The sequence below is a fragment of the Danio aesculapii genome, chromosome 24 (genome assembly GCF_903798145.1).
Source record: "Danio aesculapii chromosome 24, fDanAes4.1, whole genome shotgun sequence".
Classification (NCBI taxonomy): domain Eukaryota; kingdom Metazoa; phylum Chordata; class Actinopteri; order Cypriniformes; family Danionidae; genus Danio; species Danio aesculapii.
The window spans coordinates 2542317-2570039 of record NC_079458.1 but is presented as its reverse complement, the minus strand read 5'-3'; the positions used below and the strand labels follow the sequence as shown (position 1 = coordinate 2570039).

General features: G+C 30.6%; 1 protein-coding gene across 6 annotated transcripts in view; it reads right to left on the bottom strand.

Moving 5' to 3' along the window:
- The window catches only part of slc12a7b (solute carrier family 12 member 7b), a 99564-nt gene that overhangs the window by 9859 nt on the left and 61982 nt on the right, over positions 1-27723 (bottom strand). For all 6 annotated transcript variants that reach the window (XM_056450274.1, XM_056450276.1, XM_056450278.1 and 3 more), the window contains exons 5-21: positions 24506-24560; positions 23117-23247; positions 22462-22703; positions 21306-21517; positions 20110-20274; positions 18023-18121; positions 17800-17857; positions 16918-17092; positions 14116-14234; positions 13941-14039; positions 11762-11881; positions 11519-11623; positions 5170-5338; positions 3441-3636; positions 2470-2636; positions 1826-1957; positions 1634-1741 (exon numbers count right to left, since the gene is read on the bottom strand). In XM_056450274.1, the coding sequence (XP_056306249.1) occupies positions 1634-1741; positions 1826-1957; positions 2470-2636; positions 3441-3636; positions 5170-5338; positions 11519-11623; positions 11762-11881; positions 13941-14039; positions 14116-14234; positions 16918-17092; positions 17800-17857; positions 18023-18121; positions 20110-20274; positions 21306-21517; positions 22462-22703; positions 23117-23247; positions 24506-24560 (2352 nt within the window). The remainder of the gene's footprint in view (positions 1-1633; positions 1742-1825; positions 1958-2469; positions 2637-3440; positions 3637-5169; positions 5339-11518; positions 11624-11761; positions 11882-13940; positions 14040-14115; positions 14235-16917; positions 17093-17799; positions 17858-18022; positions 18122-20109; positions 20275-21305; positions 21518-22461; positions 22704-23116; positions 23248-24505; positions 24561-27723) is intronic.

The window sequence follows — 27723 nt, the reverse complement described above, 5'->3', positions numbered from 1 at the left end:
AATAACATTAAATAATAATAATAATAATAATACATTATTTATTTGACATTAAATAACACTAAATAAAAATAATATTAATAACAATAATAATACATTATTTTATTTATTTGACATTAAATAACATTAAATAATAATAATAATAATAATAATAATAATACTACATTTATTTATTTGACATTAAATAACATTAAACAATAATAATAATAATAATAACAATAACACATTATTTATTTATTTGACATTAAATAACATTAAACAATAATAATAATAATAATAATAATAACACATTATTTATTTATTTGACATTAAATAACATTAAACAATAATAATAATAATAATAATAATAATAATAATAATAATAATAACACATTATTTATTTATTTGACATTAAATAACATTAAACAACAATAATAATAATAATAATAATAATAATAACACATTATTTATTTATTTGACATTAAATAACATTAAACAATAATAATAATAATAATAATAATAATAATAATAACACATTATTTATTTATTTGACATTAAATAACATTAAACAATAATAATAATAATAATAATAATAATAATAATAATAATAATAATAACACATTATTTATTTATTTGACATTAAATAACATTAAACAACAACAATAATAATAATAATAATAATAATAACACATTATTTATTTATTTGACATTAAATAACATTAAACAATAATAATAATAATAATAATAATAATAATAATAATAATAATAATACATTATTTATTTATTTATTTGACATTAAATAACACTAAACAACAACAACAATGATAATAATAATAATAATAATAATATTTTTTTTATTTGACATTAAATAACATTAAATAATAATAATAATAATTATTATACATTTATTTATTTGACATTAAATAACATTAAACAATAATAATAATAATAATAATAATAATAATAATACATTATTTTGTTTATTTGACATTAAATAAAATTAAACAACAATAATAATAATAATACATTATTTATTTATTTGACATTAAATAACATTAAATAATAATAATAATAATAATAATAATAATAATAATAATAATAGATTATTTATTTATTTGACATTAAATAACATTAAACAACAACAACAACAATAATAATAATAATAATAATACATTATTTATTTATTTGACATTAAATAACACTAAACAACAACAACAATGATAATAATAATAATAATAATAATAAATTTTTTATTTATTTGACATTAAATAACATTAAACAATAATAACAATATTACATTATTCTATTTATTTGACATTAAATAAGATTAAACAACAACAATAATAATAATAATAATAATAATAATAATAATAATAATAATGCATTATTAATTTATTTGACATTAAATAACATAAGATAATTGTAATAAATAAAAAAATAATCACTTCAATTTACGTAGCATTAATAGATAATATATACAGTAACACTAAGTAATAATAATAATAATAATCATAATGATACATGAAAATTACTGCTTTTCTTTTATATCCTTTACGTTTAGTTTTGACAGAGTGAAATACAGACTCATGTCCTGCTAGTTTTGTTGTGTTTCAGGTGTGTGTGGTGTTATTAGTGTGATTGAGTGTATCAGCATCACCTCTCTCTCTCTCTCTGTCCTGGAGAGCTGCATCTGCTTCAGCATCTGTGACCTCTGCTCCATCACCAGTGTTTTCTCATAGGTGAAGGCCGAGATATCACTGTCATGCTGAAACACAACACAACAAAAACAGTGCTATTATTTTACTCCACAGCAAAAGCCATATCATCATCACTATAAGCGTGTGCTTACCATCTCCACCACCTCCACCTCAGCGTTGAGCCGCAGGTGATAGAGAAACATCTGCAGGTCTTTCTTCATCTGAATACTGTTATCATCCATCTGAGCCACAGTGAAGATGCGCATCTTACACTTCCTCCATACCTGAAACACACACATACAGCAGACAGACAGACAGAAGAGTGGTTGATCAGCAGTTGTTTCTCTGACAGGGTTTCCTTACATTTACATTTAACATACACTTTTATCTAAAGTGACTTAAAGGTGAGGATAAAAGAAGCACTTGTATTTGTAAATGCCACGGCAAGTAATTTAAGTTACTTTTATTAATAATTAAATTAATTGATTAACTAATATTAATTTATTAGTAAGTTATTGTTTACTTTTTTATTAATTTAATTTAAGATTTTTATTAATAATTAATTATACATTATTATATTTATTGTTTACTTTTTTTATTCCTTTAATTTAAATTAAATTTAAAAATTAATAATTATTTATTAATACAAAATATTTTTATTAACAATTAAATTAAATTAAATTAAATTAAATTAAATTAAATTAAATTAAATTAAATTAAATTAAATTAAATTAAATTAAATTAAATTAAATTAAATTAAATTAAATTAAATTAAATTCCTGTGTTGTTTTCTGACCTTGTGCTGGCGCAGCAGGAAGGGCAGCAGCATCAGCATTCCTCCATCATGGACGATCCACCACACGTCGATGGTTCCTTCAGTCAGACGCTCCTGATGAGGGAAACTGTCCACATTCTTGGCCACCAGCAGAGCCAGATGAGCCGCTGTCGTCTCTCTGACTGTCTCTGAGGAAAGGAAAACACACAAAACAACATACCTGATTGTTACGTTATTGCTATGTTATTTATATGTACAGCTGAGGGCAAAATTACTCGCCTGTAAAATATACTTATACTTTTTCAAATATTTTACTGGAATATTATAAATATTATTCTTTATGGAATAAATTTCCAATAATATTTTTTCTTCTGATGAAAGTCTTAATTGTTTTATTTTAGCTAGAATAAGAGCAGTTTTTTATTTTTACAATCATTCCAAGGTCAATATTATAAGCCTCCTTACGCAATATTTTTTTTTAAGCATGGCGTGAATATTTGTGGGACTACCCCACCATTCTGGAGGATCATGTGCACCCACTGAGTCAAACAATGAATCCTGAAGGCAGTGCAGTGATGATCAGGATGATAATGCGTCAATACACACAGCAAGACTGCTGACAGAGTGGTTTGATGAACATGAAAGTGACGTTGAACATCTCACCTGGCCTGCACAGTCACCATATCTAAACATTATTAAGCATTTTGGAATGTATTGGAGGAGCGAGTCAGAGAAGGTTTTCCTCCACCAGCATCACGTAGTGACCTGAACGTTATTCTGAAGAAGAATGGCTTAACATCCCTCTGGCCACTGTGCAGGACTTGAATCTGTCATTTCCATGACCAGCTGATGCTGTATTGGCCACAAAATAAGGCCCTACACTATATTATTGAACTATAGTGGTCGTTTCATTTTCATTCTCCATCATTTTCATTTTATATATACAATATGTTATGTATATGATATATGTGTATATGCAGTGCTGGTCAGACCGATGAAGCTCCTCCAGGTATGCGGGTCGCTGGATTGTCTCCAGTTGCTGGGCCAGGCCATCAGGACTGAGTTGTGCTTCATTCCTCCGAGTCCTGCAGACTGGACGAGATGAGAGATGCCATCCCGCAGGTTTGAGGACACCACCACATGACAGAAACCCTTGGTCTTCTCCGCCGCCATCGCTGACTTTATATTCTACAGCACAGAATAAAACACAAATAAACCAAACCCCTCAGACGTGCAGTCAGAGATGTGTTTATTACAGGCTGTGTCCACTAGGGGTCAGTGTGAGTTCAGCCTGGAAACTAGGTGGATTTGAGGACATAAACTGCCTTGACTGTCTGCAATTGACTGTTTGTATTGAGCACTTCACAAATCAAGGGCTAATTGCTTTACATAAGGAGAACATTCTGTTCGCTTGAATGATTTTAAAGAGCAAACAGTTTCAACAGTGCAAACACAACATAAATGCAAAAACTTTAGATTTTAATGATATGATCACATTACATTCATATTAATGTATTTTTATATCACTTAAGTCAAAATATTTTCACGTAAAAAATAGCATTTAAATATTTAAATTATTAAATATTAAATATACATTTAAGTTTTAGGGCGTAGATTATAATAATTTTACATTTATAATATTGTGTCTTTAAAATAATGCATCATATATTTCTACATGTATATAAATGTTTATAATCACATAACATTTTTATTGATGTGTTTTTGCTGAATTATTAACATGTCTTGTTCCTAAAAATATATATTTATTTTAAAACTCAGAGTATTTTTACAAAAAATAAATACAAAAAACTAACAAATAAATCAATTTTAGTGGGTCGATTATAATAATTTGGAATTCATAATACTGTCTTTTTTATTAGCTCATCCTCAGTTTCAGAAAAGATAGAAATTGACACTACTCAGTATTTATAAATAAACATATAAATAATACATTTATGCAGTAAATGCTTATAAATCACATACAATTCTACTAACATATTTTCACTTAATGGAATATCTTTTTCTGAAGAAATCATTTTAAAGTCAAAATACATTCATCAAAAATAAACACAAACACATTAGTTTTAGCGGGTAGAATATAATAATGAAAAGTTTAAATTAATTATTAAATAATAATGAATACATAAATAATAATGAATAATAACATCTAATACTGCAATCTAACAAAGAATTACTGTCAATCGGCTGTCTGTTGTCCAGGTTCAAAGTCAATCTAATCCTTTTTTGAGAAAAATAAATATAAATAATTTACATAATAATTAATAAATATTAATATAAATAGTTAAATATCAAATATTCTAAAATATGAAATTCTCCCATTCTCAGCAAGAAAGGTTTTTTATATTGTTCTTAAATGAATTATTCTTCCATCACAGAATTGATGCCCCCAGATCTGTTGTGTTTGGGTATTTTTAATGATTTCTTTAAAACGCTTCAATGTTCTAGATCAGGGGTCACCAATCTCGGTCCTGAAGGGCCGGTGTCCCTGCAGGTTTTAGCTCCAACTTGCCTCAACACACCTGGCTGGGTGTTTCAAGTATACCTAGTAAGACCTTGATTAGCTTGTTCAGGTGTGTTTGATTAGGGTTGGAGCTAAAATCTGCAGCACACCGGCCCTCCAGGAACAAGTTTGGTGACCCCTGTTCTAGAGTTTCTAAAAGGCCTTTATTTTGTTTTTGAGATGTGTGTGTGTGTGTGTACCTGCTCTGCGCGTTTGGCCTGGTTCTCTCTGCTCAGGTATGTCCCCTCCAGCACAGAGCCCACGATGGTCAGTCCTTTACCAGCCTTCAGCTGCGTGGTGAAGGACAGGAGACGCGGATGCTTCACACACAGCTCAGAGTCCAGATTGAGCAGAACCAGCAGCTGAGGCCTGCGCACGCACACACACAGACAAGTTTTAGTGAGGACATTACATCTAAGGGTGCATTAACTTTAACATTAAAAATGACTCGTATCTGAGGGCTGCATTTACACTGTAGATAGACCTGGAAAAAATAGAGCAGGCTCTGACTGACAACTCTGATAATCGAAGAGCGCTCTTTTCTCCATTCCTGTTTTTAATTAGATTTGATAGTTTTTTTACAGGGTTTAATTTCTATTCATCTTTATGACAAGTTGTTTTACTTTAGTTTATGACAGAGAAGTTCTCATTTGGCCATCTTCTTTTAATCTAGGCTTTTGTAAACCAGTAGGTATTTCTATTTGTTTTTCTATTTATTTTACTATATAAGTGAGGACAATTGAACCCTCACCAGTTTAACCAGCACACACACCCACACTGTCATGATCACCAGCGATCACTTCTTGGAAGATCGCTGGTGAACTACAAACTCATCCATGAACTACAAATACCTGCATGCCATTCCACACACTGGTCACCACTCTCCACTGATCAACCATGTACAGCTATGTTTGTATAAATATATTTACTGTACATAAACACCCTAGACACATTAGTTTGCAGTGAGTCTTCGTTGTTTCCTGTCACTGTAGTTTTGTTTGTACTTTTGGATCGATGCCTTGTTTATGACCTTATGACTGTTTTTGACTATGATTTTGGATTGCCCTGTTTGATTCTTGATTCTTCCTATTTTTCCATGATTACCTGCACGAATACTTTGTTTAATAAATTATTATTGTTAAGCTGCACTTGGATCCTACCTCTCTTGCCTTCGCCATCCCAGAGACCCACACATTGACCAGAGATGTCTATCTATAATTAATAACTGACTGATGTGGGCTTTGCTGTAGTTAATTCCAGTGTCACAGGTGGCAGATGGGTAACAGGATGATGGAATATATATATATATATATATATATATATATATATATATATATATATATATATATATATATATATATATATATATATATATTATTTTTACATGTTCTGTTTTCATCTTCATTTTAGTTCAAATTTCACTAATTTATGTCTGGGCTATTTTATGGCATTTTTATTTTTTAGACAGTTTTTTTCTAATTGTTTTGAGTTTTTTTTTTAATTCTACGCTCACCGGCCACTTTATTAGGTACACCTGTGCACCTGCTTATTGCAAATTTCTAATCAGCCAATCACATGGCAGCAACTCAATGCATTTAGGCATGTAGACACAGTGTAAACAGTTGGTTCTGCAGTTCAAACTGAGCATCAGAATGGAGAAGAAAGGGGATTTAAGTGACTTTAAATGTGGCATGGTTGTTAGTGCCAGACGGGCTGCTCTGAGTATTTCAGAAACTGCTGATCTACTGGGATTTTCACACACAACCATCTCTAGGGTTTACAGAGAATGGTCTGAAGAAGAGAAAATATCCAGTGAGCGGCAGTTCTGTGGGCGCAAATGTCTTGTTGATGCCAAAGGTCAGAGGAGAATGGCCAGACTGGTTCCAGCTGATAGAAAGGCAACAGTAACTCAAATAAACACTCGTTACAACCGAGGTACAGCAAGGTGTACCTAATAAAGTGGCCGGTAAGTATATATAACTTATCATTTTTTCACAGCATTCCAGTTTTTATCATCCAGTTCAACTAACAAAAAACCATTAACAAATGCATCGAAAATAATGTAAAATAATTTTATTTTGATATTGTATCTCAGTTAAAAAGTACTTCATTTAAAATAAAAAGAAAATAAAAATTTTAAAAATCATGAAAAATAAAATTTTAGCTGTAGACTATAATAACCCTGACTAATATATGTACAATGTAGTAATGATGTTTGCTGCTTGTTCAAACTACTTATTTAAAATGAGCTGAAACAACACAATTCTTGAGTTTTTTGTGACAACATATTTGTTTTATGTACGATCTATTCAATTTGTAAAAAATAATGAGTTAACTTAATTTCTTCTGTTGTCCAAACGCAAATTGATTGTGTGAAACCCAGCAATTTACAGTGTAATGTGAGCAAAGTATATCAAATAACATTTCATTCGAAGTTCTTCTTAATGCTTTTTAATACATAATTCATTACTGCACTTGTCTATTCATTGATATTTACTGCAATGCATATGAAGTGTTTTAATGCATTAGTCCTCAGATGTTGAATCCTCAACCCTACAGCTCCAGTATATGTCTAATGTATTTGTTAATGAGTATTTACAGTTGCAGTAAAAGTGAAGGCTGCGGAGAACTGAAGGCTGAGGCTCCAGATTTAAAGCCTTGGAGGTTTTTCCGGCTCTGGATTAAAGGATTATTGCAGAACTGTCGCAGGTGTGATGCTTTCAGGTGAATGATGTCAATCTGAGGTTAGACGTGAAAGCTCACCACCACATTATCATTAATGATGATTTACTCTACACTCAATCCTGCAGCAGATGAGTCAGGGAAACTCGCTCAAATTAAACCCGATAGAGGTTACTGGAGTGCAGCTGGCAAATCAGTTCCCTAACTCATTCTGAAGCATGAAACCTTTGTCTTTATTTTTGATTATACTTGATCTCATGTATTTTGTTTAAGCATCAAGATACTATTATTACTTTTATTAATTTACTTGACTCTCATTGCAATTTATGTTAGTCTTTAATATTTTACTTAAACTATTATTAACTATAAATGCAAATAAGTTTATCAATATTTTGAAAAAGTTTATTGTTATATATTTGACTTTTTTAAGTATTAATGTTTTTTTTATTACTTTATCTCAGAAATTTAGTTTAGCATTAAGTTATTATTGCTTTTATTAAAGTTTTAATGTTTTTTTAATTTATTTTTTAGATTTTACTTTATCTCAGGCAGTTTCTTAGCATTAAGATATTATTATTGCTTTTATTAATCATGTAATATTGTATTAGTCTTAATATTTAGTTTGTTTGTTGTTTTTTTTTTTTTTTACAATTTTTTACTACTATACTTTAAAATAATATCAAGTTTTTATTAATATTTTGAATGGTATTTATTGCAATATATTTAGCTTTTTTTTAAAACTGAATGTTTTTATATATTGTTTTTCTACTTTTTCAGATTTAATTTTATCTCAAGGCTTTTTTTTCCTTCAAAATATCCAATTATAGCTTTTATTAATTGTTTAATTAAAAAACTTGACTCTCATTCTAATTTGTGTTGGTCTTAATATTTTTATTGACAAATTTTAACTATAATTTAAAATAATTAGTAGTTTTTATTATTATTTGTATAAATTTATTGCAATATCTTAAGTCTGAACGATTTTTAAGTTTGAATGTTTTTGATATTAGCTATGATGTACAGGGTGGGCCATTTATATGAATACACCTTAATAAAATGGGTATGGTTGGTGATATTAACGTCCTGTATGTGGCACATTAGTATATGTGAGGGGGCTTGTAAATAACTCATGAAAGAATAAAGTTACGTTTAACACCATGTGAAATTCCCAATAAGTTTATTAAGGTGAATCCATATAAATGGCCCACCCTGTACTATGTTTTTGATATATTATGTTTTTTAAGTTTGATTTTCTTTTATATTATCAATGTTAAAATCAGTTGAGCGGCTTGATCATTTCTTTTATGATTCATGGATGAACAGAAAGTTAAATTTATTAGAAACAGATCAAATAAATGTAAAAATTGAATCAACACAGGCTCATGGGGAATACACTTTTACATTTTAGTGTTTTTAATAATTCCTGAGTTTCAAATAAAAATCCAAATACAGTAAATATCATAAGTGATAAACATTTTTTTGATGTTTTCATTTAATTAAAGATGTGAATCAGTCAAAGAAGAGTGCCCTAAAGAGGCTTAGACAGAAACACGATGTCCTTTGACAGAGACGTTCACAGATGTCCAAGAACAAATACAGCTCAGTTTCTCCTCTGTAGATTAGAGGAATGAACAGGTTTGACCTGATTCCTGAAAGACGGCTGAAGTTTCATTGTGTCTGGTTGTATACAGGTTATTTAATCCATCAACGATTACTGAGAGCTCAGGGAAAAATCCAATACTGATTCTCCATGGATTATAATACTGTAGAGTTGAAGAGTGAAGGAGAGAATTTGGTTTTTCATTGAATTAGGAGTTTGTGATAAACACGATATATATACGGTATACTGTATATCTGATATATACTACTGACTGTTTATGCTGTATTTATCTTAACCAAAGCCACATTTATTTAATCAAAAATACAGTAAAAACAGTACAATTCAGATAAATTATTGCTGAATTAACATAATTATTATTCAGGGGTTCAGATGTCGCATGATTCTTCAATGTAACATTATTTTCTTCAAGAAATCAATTTTATATGCTGATACTGAAACATGATTATTATCATGGTTTAAACATTTTTAATGGATCATTTTCCTCATTATTTATTTATTTAGGTATTTTTTTAAAAAGCTGCATCATATTTATGTGGAAACTTAATAAATACATTTTTTTCAGAATTCATGAATGAACAGAAAGTTTCATTTGTTTGAAACAGATTAATTTGCTAATATTATTACCATAGTGCTGGGCAAAAACGAATCACATCCAAAATAAAAATTTGTTTTGACACAATTTAAGTGTGTGTACTGTGGATATTTATTATGCATATATTAATACACATGCATGCATATATTGGAGAAATATTTTTATATTTAGATATAAAATATAAATGCATATGATACAATTATATATAAATTTAAATATCTGTTACAAAAGTTTTGTATAGTCTGTTTCCATCACACATACATAATAAATATATATATATATATATATATATATATATATATATATATATATATATATATATATATATATATATATATATATATATATATATATATATATATATATATATATATATATATATATTATGTATGTATATATATATTATGTATGTATGTGTGATGGAAACGAAACTATACAAAACTTTTGTAACAGATATTTAAATTTATATATAATTGTATCATATGCATTTATATTTTATATATATATACACACAGTGTTTCCTCTAGGATTTTTTCCAGCAGGCCATTTTTACACAGATCTACCAACTACCTGTGGCATTATTTCAATGACAAATGTTGTGAGCGCAGTTACGAGCATGCGGATCTCTTTGCTTGCGCGCTGTTTTTTTTCTGCTCGTGCACAAAACTTCTTGCACGCCCCCTTAAATAAAAGGCGCTTTAAGAGCGCGCAGATCTTCTAGTGCGCTCTCAAATAAACGCTGCTGAGGTGCAATGTAGTGCGTTTATGTAACGAGTATGTCTCCAGCATTTATTAGATTTGCTAGCAATATTTATGAATGTCTCCGGTATTAATGCGTCCTGAAATAAAGTAAAACGTCTATACGTTATGTTTGCTGGCCTCACACAATTAATCATGATTGATCTTCTTCCAGCACTAATTTTACTTTCACTTAAATTCAATCAATTTAACATGCCCTTGCTGTATGGAAAAAATCCAACACTTTTAAACAGATTTAATTTATTTATTATATTATTTTTCATATTTTTGTGGAAACTATGATAAATTACATTTCTTTAAAGATTCACAGATGAACGAAGCAAAATTTATTTGAAGCAGATCTATTTGCTAACAATGTGATTATATTAATTTAATATGCCATTGCTGTATGGGTGTCAGGAATCTCTTTGGACAGTCAGATTCATTCACTCTAACTGCACAGCTCAATCACCAGAATTCTAATCACCTTCACCTGTCACTCATCACCCCGCTCAAGCTACATAAGCCTGGAACATTCATTCATTCATTCATTCATTCATTTATTCATTCATTCACTGTCTGATCTAATAGAAGCCGGACTCATTTCTCTCCAGCTCGATATCTCTTACCAGTTGTTGTATCCTGTTTGCCTGTCTGTCTGCTCACCAGTTTGCCTGTTATCCTGATTGTGATCTTGTCTTTTGATTCCCAAACTGCATTTACCACTATCTCCATAATCTTGTTTCAGTTACCAACTGAAGTTAAGTCCTGTTTGTTCGGTTTCCTTCTGTTGATGATATTGATGATATTTCTGTTCTGAACAACCCCCTTTACATTGTTTGTTTAAGTTGAATGTGATTATTATTGTGCTCTATCAATGGTGCTTGTGTACTTGTGTAGCTTCGCTTCTCCTCACCTCCAGTTTTTGGTGTGTGGCGGTGCTTCCTCCAGCCGAATGAGAGCATATCTTGCAGCATTGAGGGACAGACCGCGGATCCCGTCGCCCCATTCCTTCTCCGCCCTGAACACACACATATAGAAAAGAGTGAGTGTGAAGCTCACACAACGAGCTTCAGCAGTCAATCACTCAGTCAGATGAAGGCCGCCGGATCAGTAATCAGCTTACGGTCTGCACTGTGTAATGCGCTTCAGCTCTTACCCACGGTACTCGATGTACTTGTAGATGCATCCAGCGATGAGCATGGCCACCAGAGCGTAGTACCAGGAGGATATGAACATCAGAGCCAGACACAAACTCATGCCCAGAAACGACAGAGCCCTGGATCAAGACAGGAAATATGCTTTAAAAGGAGACCAAAAATACATATCTAAATAGTTTAAAATGCTTTGGTAAGTTGAATGTTAAGGTGAAGGTGTTCATAAGACTGTCATGAAACCTTTATAATCATGACATGAATGTGAACGAGATTTTATATTTGCTTATATCAACTGTTATTAAGTGTCATTCCCTCAGTTGAGACATTTTAAATGCAAAGATGATATTGTTCATCATGACCACTTGACACAAACAAATACATCACAAGCTGTTTTTGTTGATGTTGCCAAGACATCAAAACTTGTCATAAATCTGTCATAAACATGACTGTCATGAAGCCATTATAAATATGTCATGAATTTTATGCACCTTTTTCTTAGAATGCAAAATTACCCATTATGCTTTGCATGTATGCACAAGGAGGATGCTAAGAACTTCCGGTCGGCAGCTGATGCGTATAAAGAGTCACATTCAGACAGCTTAGAAATGATGGTTTTAATCTATTTTACTTGCTTTTAACGTCTTTAAACTAATACTGTTGTCCATCAGTGCCACCTCCTAGACTGATTATTTAAAATATCTGATCTAAAAGGATGGAAGGTTTTATGCCAGTAATATGGTTTGCTCTTTATAATGCAGTGAGGTATTGTGTGTGTGTGTGTGTGTGTGTGTGTGTGTGTGTGTGTGTGTGTGTGTGTGTGTGTGTGTGTGTGTGTGTGTGTGTGTGTGTGTGTGTGTGTGTGCATTGAAGAGCCGCAGAGTACATTATAAATGCTGACAGATCGGGAACACTGATGCTGTATATCAGCATCTGATCTGACAGCAGACACTGAATTAGGAGAACGTTTTTCTCTCGCACTTGAACCGCATCTGACAGAAGTATAACGGCTTTAACACACACCTTTCTTTCAAAATTAAAGTTTTGCATCACAGAAACACACCGTAAGCCACTGAAAACAGTATTGACACCCAGTTAAGAAACGCTGCTCTGGCTGATGACAATTCTTAACGGAAGTTCTAAGCATCCAACCAGAAGGCGCTGGCCACTATGGTGCTCTCCACGCAGCAACCAAGAAAAAGCTCTATAAGAGCATTATTAATATTCATCTTGATCTCAACCAGAGTGGTACAAGCTGAATTTGTCATTAAAATATCATTACATTTTAATGATTCTTTTAAAGATTATTTGATTTGAGTAATGACAAACATTTTATTTACACATTTTAATGACAAATACAGTTTGTTACACTGAAAATGTGATTAGAAAAATATTTGAAATTATTATTATTATATTTGAAATTATTATTATTATATTATTATTATTCAAAAAATAAAAAATATAATACTTAATAAAAATAGATAATATAAAATATATAAAGTATTTATAAAATATTTATATAAAAGTAAATATAAAAATATTTAAAGTATAATAAGTCATTAAAGTTTAAAAGTCGTGTAATAACCCCACTGAACACTCCATACTTTTTCCAAAGAGTGTTTATTAATAAGTGCTGTTTAAAGAGTTCAAAATATTAGGATCTTATTTCACACTGATTAATTATCAAATCAATTACTCTGAGGGACCATGATGTGAAACAGAAGACTTATGATCTGTATAGATATATAAAATAGTACTTAAACTAGTATTGTTTTTTAATTATTCAAAGTATTATGACTGATTTATCTTGGCTGATTGTGATTGGGCATTAGTAAATGATGGGTGTAGGATCTGATAATCCCTTTTTCGAATAAGTTGAGTTTGATTTGTATTGCATATTAACATTATTCATTTGTATATTTGATTATTATGCATGCATATATTTTGTACTACTTTGAAATAAAGTCATTCAACAAGCAAAGAACAGAGCAATGATGCAGCATTGGATAAATAAACCACATTTGGACGTTAAAATCAAATAGAAAAGAGTTATTTTGAATTCTAATAATATTTTGTATGTTTACTGTATTTTGTATGATAAACCCAGTCTTAGCGAGCGATTAGAGCACTGGAAAAGTGACTTATAAAAATAAATGTATTATTAGAGAGTGTTGTTTTTCTGACCAGTGGTAGTATTTGAAGCGTGGTCTCCAGTTGGGTGTCCTAAGCAGCGTCTGCAGTGCACAAGCCAGGTTCACGAACAGATAACACATGAGGAAAAACCTGAGGACAGAAACACGGTCAAACTCACAGTCTGTCAGCACAGATAAAGAGAAACGAATGTAGAAATCAGACTCACATTGAAAGGATTGGAGCCACAGCATCGAGAGAAGCGATGAGGATCCCGCTTTCACAGATCAGAGCGGTCAGAAGAAGAGCCCATGTTGGTTCTCCGTTAGCTTTGCCATGACCAAACACCTGAGAGACGGTCAGATCACAGTCAGATTATTTGGATAATGATATTAAGATCAATCATTTAAAAGAGACAACTTATCTTATTTACTTTAAAACAATGATAATCTCGCATTAACAAAAATCTAATATTCTGAATGCTTCTTAAAACATTTGAAGGAAACTTGAGTTTAAAAATAATGTTTACATTTTCTAAGTAATATAATAGTAATATAATTAAAATATAAATATGAAATCTAATTAAAGTATAATTGTATTTTTAGTCAATGTAAATAAATCTGTTAGTGAAGTGAAGTGTAAAAATAAGTTATTGATATATAAAGCTATTAACCCTCTAAGGGAGTAATTATGAAATCACATCTTAATAAATATCACTGCTATTTATTTCTAGAGTATTTAAGGCTAAAATCATTTTCCATAATTTCTTTTGTACATCTGACCGTTGACCTTTGTTTTAATTTGCCGTCATTAATAACTGACTTTATGCCATTAAGGTACACTGAAAAAAGTGTTGCATGCAAAAGTGTTGCAAACTATTTATTTGTGTTGAATTTAAACAAACAAATTAAATTGAGCAATGTTCAACTTAATTTGTTTGTTTAAATTCAGCCTAATTAAATTGTTTACAACCCCTTAAAGTAAAAAAAATTTAGTAAATCCAAGGAATCATCTTTGAATAATTTTTTCAGTGTATAATGATTAATTTTTGAAAACTTGCCTGAAACTTCACACATTCGAATACATTTTCCCTGTCTAGAAAGAAGTTAATCAATGTCTTAGCGTTTCAGAAACATGTCAAACTTTATTGATATTAAATTTCTTCATATACCACTAAATTAGTTTTAGAACATATGTACAATTTCCTGGAACTCGAGACAGATTCAAATGCATTTTAACTCTATGGAAAATAATGCCAACATGTCTCAGCGTTTCAGAAACAGTTGTCTAACACTGTTGTAGAATTTTAAACAGTATTTAAACAATATAGTTTTGCTTCAAAATCAGTTGTGTACCCATATAATTTTAGTAGTCACAGTGTAACAGTGTCTTTGTTCAAACACAGTAGTGTAGCAATGTCTTTTCACAATAAAAAGTGATGTAAAGTTTTTTTTTTTCAAAAACAGAAGTGCAACATTCATTGATTAATTAATGAATTCATTTGTTTTCCCTTGGCTTAGTCTCTATTTCAGAGGTTGCCACAGCAGAATGAACCGCCAACTCTTCCAGCATATGTTTTACACAGTGAATGCCCTTTCAGCTGCAACCTACTACTGGGAAACACCCATACACACTCATTCACACACACACACACTCATACACTACGGCCAGTTTAGCTCATCAATTAACTTATAGTGCATGTTTTTGGACTTGTGGGGGAAACAGGTGCACGCGGAGGAAACCCACATCAACACGGGGAGAACATGCAAACTCCACATAGAAATACCTACTGACCCAGCCAGGACTCGAATCAGCACTTTTCTTGCTGTGAGGTGACAGTGCTAACCACTTCGCCACCATGCCCAGAATGACCTCATTGTCTGATGCAATTATGTCAATATCATCACTACCTTCAGGAATTGGTACAGGTTTTCCTCTCTGTCCTCCGTAAAACTTACTAACATCAACTTAGAACACAGACATAAAATATATACGCTTATACACTGCCTCATAGTACTGAACAACATTGACAGCTACATAGGAAATATGTATATGTTTTTGAGTTCTTGTTTTTCTAAAATGTGGGAAAAAAATTACAGAAACCTTTATAAAACATCCTATAATGTACAATATATATTTTTAGTTAAGATTTTTATAGTTAAAAATGAACTCACCATCTTGCCTTGAGATTATGTCACCTAATGTGTGCTGATGTCTCATTTAGTTCCTGTTTTCCAATTATGTAAAGCCAATTTATTGGCTAAAGAAGATGTCATGTGACATTACTAAGAGTTAATTTTATTGGTTAAATATAATTTGTGTTTTTAATAATGGAATTCTCTTAGTGTCATTTATAAATGACGATGCCCTATAGAGGGTTAAAAATAAAGTGTATAATGAGATAATCTAATCAAATCAAAATACATCTGAAATAAAATATAAATATTAGATGAAAATTAAACAATTAGTGGGCTTTTTAGATATAATACTAACACTACTAAAACTAAATTCAATAAATGAATGCAATTAATAGGAAAAATGTATATAAATCATAATTGCAGATATTATTTTGCACCAGTGCTCCCAACTTCAAAAATGTAGGAGCACCGGTGCAAACATTAATGAGCACCATTGCAAACTGTATATTAATAGTTTTATTGTATTGGAACAACATCAATCAGGACTTACAAAAACCAGCAACAACAATCTGACTAATGTTGTGTTGACATTTATTTGACCAATAATTCCAAAATGAAAATATTAATGATGAGGATTATAATAATAAAAACAATGAATTACATTTCTCATCATAGCTCTGTGTCATCTGAAAGCAGAAACCATGGAGTGACTGACAGCTAATATGAACCAATGTAAGACCTATATGGCATTATATGCACTATATACTATATACATTATATACTATATGCACGCGCATATGTGACCAAAACGGTGGCAATTTCAAGCCTTTTTTTAGATCTAGCTGTAGATTGGAATCTTCATTAATACTAGTTTGATTTTCTGCAGACTGTACCTCAAGAAAGGGCACGATGCCATCCCGTGCGATGGCCTGCAGCAGTCGGGGCGCACCGGTGAGACTCTGAAGCCCCGCCCCACAGCAGGAGAAAAAAGAGCCAATGACGATCACCCAGGGGGAGGGCCAGGACAACGTACCAATCACCAGATTCCCTTTCACAGAGTCTCCAAATCTAAAGCAGACAATTAAACAAACAACAATATATTTATATTTCACATCACCTTGTGCTGATGCTCTGTAATACTAAATGAAACATAAACATATGATTTTTAGGGCAGCATTAAAGGGAGAGTTCACCCAAAAATGAAAATACTGTCATCATTTACAAATCTTTATGAGTTAGATATAGATAAGATATTTCAAAATATGTTGGAAACCTGTAACCATTGACTTTCATAGTATTTGTTTTCCTACTATGGAAGTCAATGGCTACAGGTTTTCAGCATTCTTTAAAATATCTTCTTTTGTGCTGAACAAAAGATAGAAACTCATAAAGGTTTGAAACCACTTGAGAGTGAGTGAATAGTGAGTATATTTTCATTTTTGGGTGAACTATCCCTTTAATGCTGTATCTGTAACATTGTATAAACTGTTTGGTTAATGAATCTTAGAAGAAAATGACAGTCTTTGTAACAGTCTATAATGCCTCAAGTGCTGTCTAGTTAGGGAGCACACTAGTTTTCGAAACACACACTAGAGGTTTTCTATGATATTATCACAACTCAATGACTTTGAGATATTTGATATAGAGGGTTCTTTGACTGAAGCTCATAAACAGGCTTTATACAGACATGATTGGTTATTTATAGCAGATTTCCAGTATATTTCTCCAGGAAAATGAGGATTATGAGTTTAAACAGAGAAGCAGAATATGCTCACTTGTCTCTGAGCACCACTCCCTCGATGCAGGCGCCGAACAACACCACGCAGGACAGATCTGAAGTATAGAGTCAAGAAAAGTATCCGTGCAGTGGAGAAACAGCAGATCTCATTACAACGGTCAGGGATTTAGGCTTTTTAGTAGAGATTTAGTAAAATGATAAAGCAATGGATTTGAAGTAACTTTAGAAAGCACAGTGTACTGTATAGTGATAAAGGATACAGATGATGGTGGTGGTTGCTATGGCGAGGATGGTGCCGATGGGAATGGACCTCTGAGCATCTCTGAGATCACCCGATCTGTTGGATCCAGCCATGATACCTGAAGAACAGAGGAATTACAGATATGTGGGATCATAAAAAAATAAAATGATCACCATCATTAGCTATAAGAAAAACTAATAGCTAAAACAATATTGATGTGTATGTGATTAATAATATAAAAATTAAAAATGTATTGATGTCTATTAATTGTAGACACTTTTATCCGAAACACCTTGTTTTATTTTAATTCAGAAGCAAAAACTGTGTGTTTTTATTAACAAAAGCAAACCATAAACTATTAAAAATTTTCCTTATTGAAAAAAAAAAACATTTAATAAAACAAATAAAAATTTAAGTAGAACAAATAAAAGGATAAAAATGTATAAAATAAAAATAAAGCTAAATAGAAACATGAAAAAAATGAATATAATGGCAAAACAGAAAATATAAAAATAAAATAAAAGCTTATTTATATATATTATAATAAACATCGTTCAATAAATTCATAAATAAATGTATTTTTAAATATGTATTTAGAGTTGTAAAAACACTGGATAGAGTTATGTTACATTACGTTAAATACATTTTGTGTTTGTTTCAGTTTAATTATAATATATATTCAGTTATTCATTTTAAAATGACTGAATTGACTGCATATTTGAGGTCATAAGTAAATATAACCATTTTTTATTGTTATATTAATACACAACCAAATATTACAGCATTCCTTTAGTTTTCATTTTCAATTTTATTTCTGGATTCAGCTTTCATTATTTTAACTTTTTAATTAAATCAAAATTTTAAACTGTCCTCTGAAAACAAAAATAAACTCAAGCTTTGAAGGTATTTCGGGGAAGATAGAAATACACTGATCATATTTCCAAGTTCAATATGTCATTTGCTCCAAAGATCAATGTGTATAATGAGACTCGGGTCGTGTCTTGAAACACTATCGCTGTGTTTACGGGGTTCACGTGAGGTCCTGCTGAGCTCCAGATGAACCTGAGAGCATTAGATAGACTCGTGCTCATCACCAGATCACAGTAGAGAATATGAGCTTAAAGAAAAATAAATCAGCTGTGATGAGGAGGGATGCAACCAGTCTGTTAATCAAATATTTTTGCTGGGGAATAGATCATTCATCATCAAAAGCGACTACAATCTAACTACAGTCGCACGTTTTCATTTTTGTGTGAACTATCCATTAAATAATGATCCAGACATATAAGTGAGCAGACTACAATCTGACTACAGTCACACATTTGATTTTTTATGTGAACTCTCCCTTTAATCATGAAATGAATAAACTACAATTGCACACTTTCATTTTTGGGTGAACTACCCCTTAATAATGATCCAAACATACAAGTGACCGGACTACAATCATACTACAGTCAGACATTTTCATTTTTTAATGAATTATCCAATCCGTCTGTACACTAATATTGCACACAATACATTGCGTGTTGGACGTGAACTAGCTTAGAACTACAAACTTGAGTAAAAAAGTGTAAACAAACAACAAATATGGAGGATTCACAAGACCAACAGTCAACAGAGAGGCTTTGATAATGTTGTTTAAATGACTGTTAATCAGTATCTAGCCAACTGGGAAATATTGAAATCACATTTTCTGTGTTATATTTCATCTGAAACAACAATGTGAACTTCTATAAAGACGTGTTTGGACATTAACTTCTAAATGCATAATTATCCAAAGACCTGGGGAAATTTCTCTGCATGAAAGACTCATGAATGGCTGATTAACCTGCTGCTGAATCTCCAATGTGGTAGGAAATTAAATATAAAGGAATTGTGAATGATGTGTGGAGATGATTGACAGGTGACGTTACTGAGCAACATAATCCTTAACATTAATGAGGAAGTAGTATGTCCCAAATTTTGCATGCTCTTCTGTTACACACTCAAAAGTATCTACTTTTTTCTGCACTAAAAAACCCATATTTGTAGGACGTAGTATTAGTATGTGAACTGGGACACAGCACAGTTGATTGTTTCAACTAAAGAGCATGAATGTGTTCCTACCCGTGACCGAGGGGAAGTAGATTCCCACCAGCAGCGTGAAGAAGGCAGTGATGTCATTGACCACATACGGCATGTATTTATCCTGAGAGGAATCGCTGGCAGACACCGACGGCATATCTTTCTCCACCAGCATCCCGGCCGGACCGTACTTCCCCCACATGTTCTCTGCGCAAATCAAACAACAGCTCAATATTAGAGATGTGTTATGGTTAATAATCTTTCATAAATCTTTGATTTTTAATCTCTAATAGTCTTTTTTTCTTTAATGTTGTTTACTTTATAAAACAAACTAAAAGAAATACACTTCAGAGTATACATGAAGTATCTACATGATGAAAAATAGAGTTCAAATGATTCAAAATGTGTTTTAATGTTCATAGGAGATAATATAGTTATAATATTATATAAGAAAGAATGACGTTATCAGCATGTGTGCATCTTAGAAAATGTGCTACTGATTTTATATAACAGTTCAACAACAAACAAGAAGTTTATATTGAGTGAGTGTTATTTTAGTCTCTAATATTGTCAAATTTTTTATTGATTAGTTTGTTTTGAATGATTTTGGATGAACCGAGTGAGTCAACGATTCAATGATTCATTCATAAAGATCCCTTTCTTAGATTCTAAATGAATCAGCCTTTTTGCACAAATCATTTGAATGAACGATTCAATGAATCTCTTATAAAATAAACACACTCAGCACACAAGCACATACACACACAAATTAATATACAGTTGAAGTCAAGTTTATTTACAGGGAGCCCTACTGTGAATTTTCTTTTTTCTTTTTTAAATCTTTCCCAAAAGATGTTTAACAGAGCATAGAATTTTTCACAGCATCTCCTATAATATTGTTCGAACATTAATTTCTGCTGCTTTAACTTCAGTGCTAAGATATAAATATCAGACCTGCCTGTTAAATCCAGCAGACTCCAGTACAGAGCAGACACACTGACATAATCAATAATACACACACGTACACACACTCAAACACACACACATATAAATATAATATATAAAAATAATATGTATATAATATAAAAATAAAATATTTATTTGTTTTATATAAAAAAATCTGTGTAAACTCAAAATTAACTATTGATTTGAACCAGTTGAAAATGAACCGGATTCTCTTTTTATTTTCCCGCACCCATATAAGAGCTGTTCTGTATGCGTGTGTGTATGTTTCTGACCTGAGATGACTCCGCTGGTGAGGCCAGGGATGCCCTGGATCTCAGTGACACTGTTGAGGGTGAAATATTCATTACAGCTGGCGTTGAGCTCTGGCCCCGAACAAAACAGAGACCAGAGTTTGGTGGTCACCGTCACATTGTCGATAATTTCTGTCTTCATGCACTTGTCAAAGTCGTGGTTCTGCAGGGTCCGGTTGCCCAACACACACACCCTGCAGGACACACAACACACCATTTACATTTATGAGAAGTCTATGTACATTTATTACAAATTTTTTATTCACCAAAGCACAAAAGAGCTAAAAAAATATTAGCATATAAATATTATTATAATTAATGCACACTTAAATGAAATTTAACTGAATAAAATATAATATAATAATAACAACAGTAGTAATAATATAATAATGATCCAAATAAAATAAAATGGTAGCACAAAATTATTTTTATAATTACCATGCACTTAAATAGAATTAAACTGAATAAAATAAAATAAATGATTGCATACCAAATAATCAGCATTTAGATATTTTTTAAAAAGTTTTTGTTTTTGGTAGATTCAACAAAATAAAAAAATAAATAAATAAAAAATAAACTTTAAATTAATTTAATTAACCTTTTTAAAGTGGTTGCATACCATAAAATCTCCATTTAGATATTTCTTTATCTTTACTTAAAAAAGAAAATTAAGTAAAATAAAATAAATAATTATTTCAACCGAATTAAAAAAAATCCATTTATCAATAAAACAAAACAAAATAAAATAATTAAAATAAAATAAAATAAAATAAAACAAAATAATTAAAATAAAATAAAATAAAATAAAACAAAATAAAATAATTAAAATAAAATAATTAAAACAAAATAAAATAATTAAAACAAAATAAAATAAAATAATTAAAATAAAATAAAATAAAACAAAATAAAACAAATGTTTCTGGTAGATTTTTTTTTATTTTTTTAAATGTTTGCAAATCATATAATCAATATTTTGGTACAATGGTTCAACAGAATTTAAAATGCCATTTATTTAATACCAAATAAATAAATAAAAAAAAATAAATAAAATAAAATAACATAAAAGTACATAAAATTAAATAAAATTAAATTAAATAAAGTTAAATTAAAATGGCATAAACCTGACAGTCTGACTTACGGAAAGACGGGCGGCTCAAAGATGGTTTTGATGACTCCGGCATAGATGGCCAGGATGGACAGAACCACACAGGCCAGGAAAACCAGCGCCAGCTTGTTGACGTATTTGACTCCGACGAACACCACGAGAGCCATGAGCGTGAGGCAGCAGGTGCCGTAAACACGCATGTTATTCAGCAGAGCCTCCGCCTCGTCAGCCTTATCCTCCGCTTTAAAGATGGCTGCGTTCGGCACGATGTACGTCTGACACACAATAAACATCAACACTTCAGTTTACTGTCTAGTCGAGTCAGTGTTTATTTATAAAGCATAAGTGTTTACCAAAGTGCTGAACAAGCATGCACCACTTAAAATAAGGACAAATAAAACAGACATAAGACTCTCATATGGTGTTACAAGCCAAAGAGTAGAAATGAGTTTTAAGACTAGATTTAAAAACAGAAAGGGTTTTGGCCTGCCTAACATGGAGAGGCAAATTATTCCAAAGTTTTGGGGCAACCATAGCAAAAAGCACGGCCCTCCTTGGTTTTTAACTTTATACTGAACAGAGAGAAGAGGACGTTCTCAGCAGTCGAATATTCACTATACTGTACATTCATTTACAGTCATTCCTGCTATCTAACTGTATTAATGAAGCTGCATTAATGAATTCTCACCAGCAGGATCTCGATGGTGCCGAGGATGTACATGGCACCGGCGAATGTGGTGCCCAGATAAAAACACAAACCCACAGCACCACCAAACTCAGGACCCAGAGAGCGAGAGATCATGTAGTACGAGCCACCAGCTGTGCAAAAACACCACCACAATATCAATCAACACAGCAAGACAAAACACTCAACATCAATGACAACACTACTGGAAAACACTGCTGTATAGAGCTTTTTCTTGGTTGCTGCGTGGAAAGCACCATAGTGGCCATCGCCTTCTGTTTGGATGCTTAGAACTTCCGTTAAGAATTGTCATCAGCCAGAGCAGCGTTTCTTAACTGGGTGTCAATACTGTTTTCAGTGGCTTACGGTGTGTTTCTGTGATGCAAAACTTTAATTTTGAAAGAAAGGCATGTGTTAAATCCGTTATACTTCTGTCAGATGCGCTCCAAGTGCGAGAGAAAAACGTTCTCCTAATTCAGTGTCTGCTGTCTGATCAGATGCTGATATACAGCATCAGTGTTCCCGTCAGCTGTTATAATGTACTCTGCGGCTCTTCAATGCACACACGCACGCACGCACGCACGCACGCACGCACGCACGCACGCACGCACGCACGCACGCACGCACGCACGCACGCACGCACGCACACACACACACACACACACACACACAACCTCACTGCATTATAAAGACCAAACCATATTACTGGCATGAAACTAGCATGTATGTAAGCCATGGGATTTCCAAAAAGACTAATAAAATTACGTTACTGATACTCTGCTGGCTGATCTGCATGTTGAGCAGTTTGTGTTTCATTTAGTTTGTTTGTATTGTGTAGTATTTACCATGGTGTGTGTTTTTCTGTCATTGAAAATGCCACTTTATTTTCACTTTGTGACAATTATTCAATGTGCCAGTGGGACAGTACATGCTATGTGTGTGTGTGTGTGTGTCAAACATTTTGGAGAATTACATTAGCTTGGGTTGGTCATCTGTTTAAAAGAAAAAGAAAGTGTTGACTTTAGCGATGACGGGCTTCATTTAAACGACAGAAGATGCTGTCTGACAGCGAGGGGAAAATGGTCTTGCAGTAGTTGTTTTCCATCCTTTTAGATCTAATTTTTTAAATGTTCAGTCCAGAAGGTGGCGCTGATCGACAACAGTATTAGTTCAAAGATGTTAAAAGCAAGTGAAATAGATTAAAACCATCATTTCAGAGCTGTCTGAATGTGACTCTTTATACGCATCAGCTGCCGACCGGAAGTTCTTAGCATCCTCCTTGCATGTACACGCAAAGCATTATGGGTAGTTTCGCGTTCTAAGAAAAAGGTCTATGAGCTAAGGTGTTTGATGTTCCTGTTTTCATGTTAAATGGATATGGAAATGTCTTACCTGGAACAACACCGTTTGTGGCAATGGCACTCATTGATATGGCTGTCAACATTGTCTGTCAAAAAAACAAAAAACACACACATTATATTTAAAATATGTATGACTTTCTGAATATTTTAGTCTTTAGTCATAGGGTTAATATATATATATATATAGGTTCATGTATAATATAAGAATTTCACATAAAGCTAAATGCAAAAAACAGACATTTTAAAAATAAAATAAATAATTTTAACAACTCTTGTCTTTTTTCAATTTGGTATTTAGTCATTAAATTTACTGGTTTGAGCACAAAAGTGTTCATTTAAAAAAAAGACAAATAAAAGACTTCTGCTTTATATTTCTTACATTTCCATATATTCCAATAATACAGAAGATATTCATTTTGACAGGCTCTACTAAACATGTCAAACTACTCTAACAATGGAGGTTTTCATGTAAAAGGCAACAAAAAAGATAACAATAAATGATTAAATGAATAAATAAATAAATAAATAAATAATTAAATAAATAAATGATTAAATAATTAAATAAATAAATAGGTAAATAAATAAATAAATGATTAAATGAATAAATAAATAAATAAATAAATAAATAAATAAATAAATGATTAAATAAATAAGTAAATAAATAAATAAATGATTAAATAAATAAGTAAATAAATAAATAAATGATTAAATAAATAAATAGATAATTAAATAAATAAGTAAATAAATAAATGATTAAATGATTAAATAAGTAAATAAATAAATGATTAAATGATTAAATAAGTAAATAAATAAATGATTAAATGATTAAATAAATAAATTAGTAAATAAATGAATAAATGATTAAAAGATTAAATAAATAAACAAGTAAATAAATAAATAAATGATTAAATAAATAAATAAATAAATGATTAAATGATTAAATAAATAAATAAGTAAATAAATAAATAAATGATTAAATGATTAAATAAATAAATAAATGAGTAAATAAATAAATAAATGATTAAATGATTAAATAAATAAATAAGTAAATAAATAAATGATTAAATAAATAAATAAATAAATAAATAAGTAAATAAATAAATGATTAAATGATTAAATAAATAAATAAATAAATAAATGTCTGTAACATACATACATATTCAGCAATATTTTACAACAACAACAAAACCTAAGTATAATTTAAAATAATATTTTGCATTAGAACTAATAAATTGGGTGTTTTGGATGTCAAAGCAGAAACTAAATCCAGTTCTTCTCATGCTGGCAGATGAATGAAGAGAGTAAAGAGCTCATTGAAGCATCATATACACAGTAAAGTACAGACAGCGGTGTGTAATTAATAATTAATGATGGTCTTCTCATTTGTGTTTCCAGGAAGGTTTTGTCCTGTGAAAGGTCATCTGCATCTGGCCGTTATACAATCCTCTGGAGCGTCCTTGAGCTGAACGTCCACATAAATCTCCAGGAGATCCTGGACTAAAGCCAATTATCCTCCATGTTCCTCAGGCAGGCTTACAGGAGGAATAAAGCTCTCAGTGATCTTTGCTGGACATTTACTGATATACTGAACGCTTTATTACTGCAGTTTATCAACAATACGCTTTAATAATTACAGTCAGATATGTATATATATATTCAATATGATCGATTTATAATGAGTTTAGATTTACAGGTCTATATATAAACTGTAATAGATCCAGCAGTTTAAAGTCCTTCCGTTCCTCTTTAACTCCAGCATTAGTCTGCTCACTTAACTCACTTTATACAAGCGTTTTAGATCTAAATGTGAAATACCAGTGAAAATAATGTCATTATTGATACTTTTTATTGCTATTTCTATTTATTTGATTATTATTTATTCGTTTAATTATGAGAAGATTCTCTGTTTTTCTGTATTTACTGCATTTTTTAGGTTTTATATTATTTTGGTTTGAGATTGAGATAAATAAGAAGATCTGTTGAATAATTTATTTTAAATAAAAATATTGGTATTTAGAGCATTTCCCCTGAAACTGGTAGGAAAAAAAGGTAAAATTTTTTGTGATTGAAAATCAGGATTATTCCACCAAATATTGATTTCTTTATTCCTCTGAAGGAAAATAAGTAAAAAGATAAAACCAATAAATAAATGAATAATTAAATGAATAAATAAATAAATAAATATGTGAATATGAATGAAAAATAAAATAGGTGAGAATAATAAATGTTATTATTGAAAATAAGGATTACTCCACCAAATATTCAGTTATTTATTCATCTGAAGTAAGCTAAAATAAAACAAAAAATTAATTAAATCATTTATAATATAAATATAAATATGAAATAAAATAATACAGTAATAAAAAGTAATAAAAATAAAACAAACAAAATAGGTCAAAATAATAAATGTTGATTGAAAGTAAGTTGATTGAATTTATTCCACCAAATATTGATTTACTTATCTAAAGTAAGATAAAATAAATAAATAAACAAATACATACACAAACGAATACATAAATAAAAAATAAGTAAATAAATAAGTAAATAAATGAATTAAAAAATATATATATATATTATATAAAAAAACATGAGTGGAGAAATAAAATAAAATTATATAAAAATGTAATAAAAATAAAATATCCTTAATTATTACACCAAATATTGATGTATTTGCTCATCTGAAGATACAAATAAAACTAAACTAAAAGTAAATTAAAGTAAAATAAAATAACACTTTTTTTTATTTATTGTGATTTTAAATCAGTTTTATTCAACTAAATATTGATTTCTTTACTCCTCTGAAGATTTTCTGTTGTCTAAAAAAAATCTTTGACTGATTTCTTTGGTATAAAAAAAGATTTGAATGTTTTAAGTTTGGTGAATTTGGAAGAAATGTCAGAAAATAGTGACGTAATAATAATTTAAATAGTTAAATATAAATATTAATTAAATAATGAAATTATTAAAAAATATAATGATTAAATTATGGCTCAAACAGGCAAACAATAAACTGTAAATCCAGAGAAACAGACCATTTTTAAGTGGACTCTTTTTACATCATTACTCTGCATTCAACATGACATTTATTGATGCTCATTGTACATTCAAATCTAATAACATCCTTTCTCACTTTTGAACATCTAATCAATTCCTGATGGATTTTGTCTGTCTGTTTCCTTCAAACTGTGCCATATCAATCTAAGCCTTAGAGTTGTTCAATATAAAGTGAATTTAATTAAATATATTGTA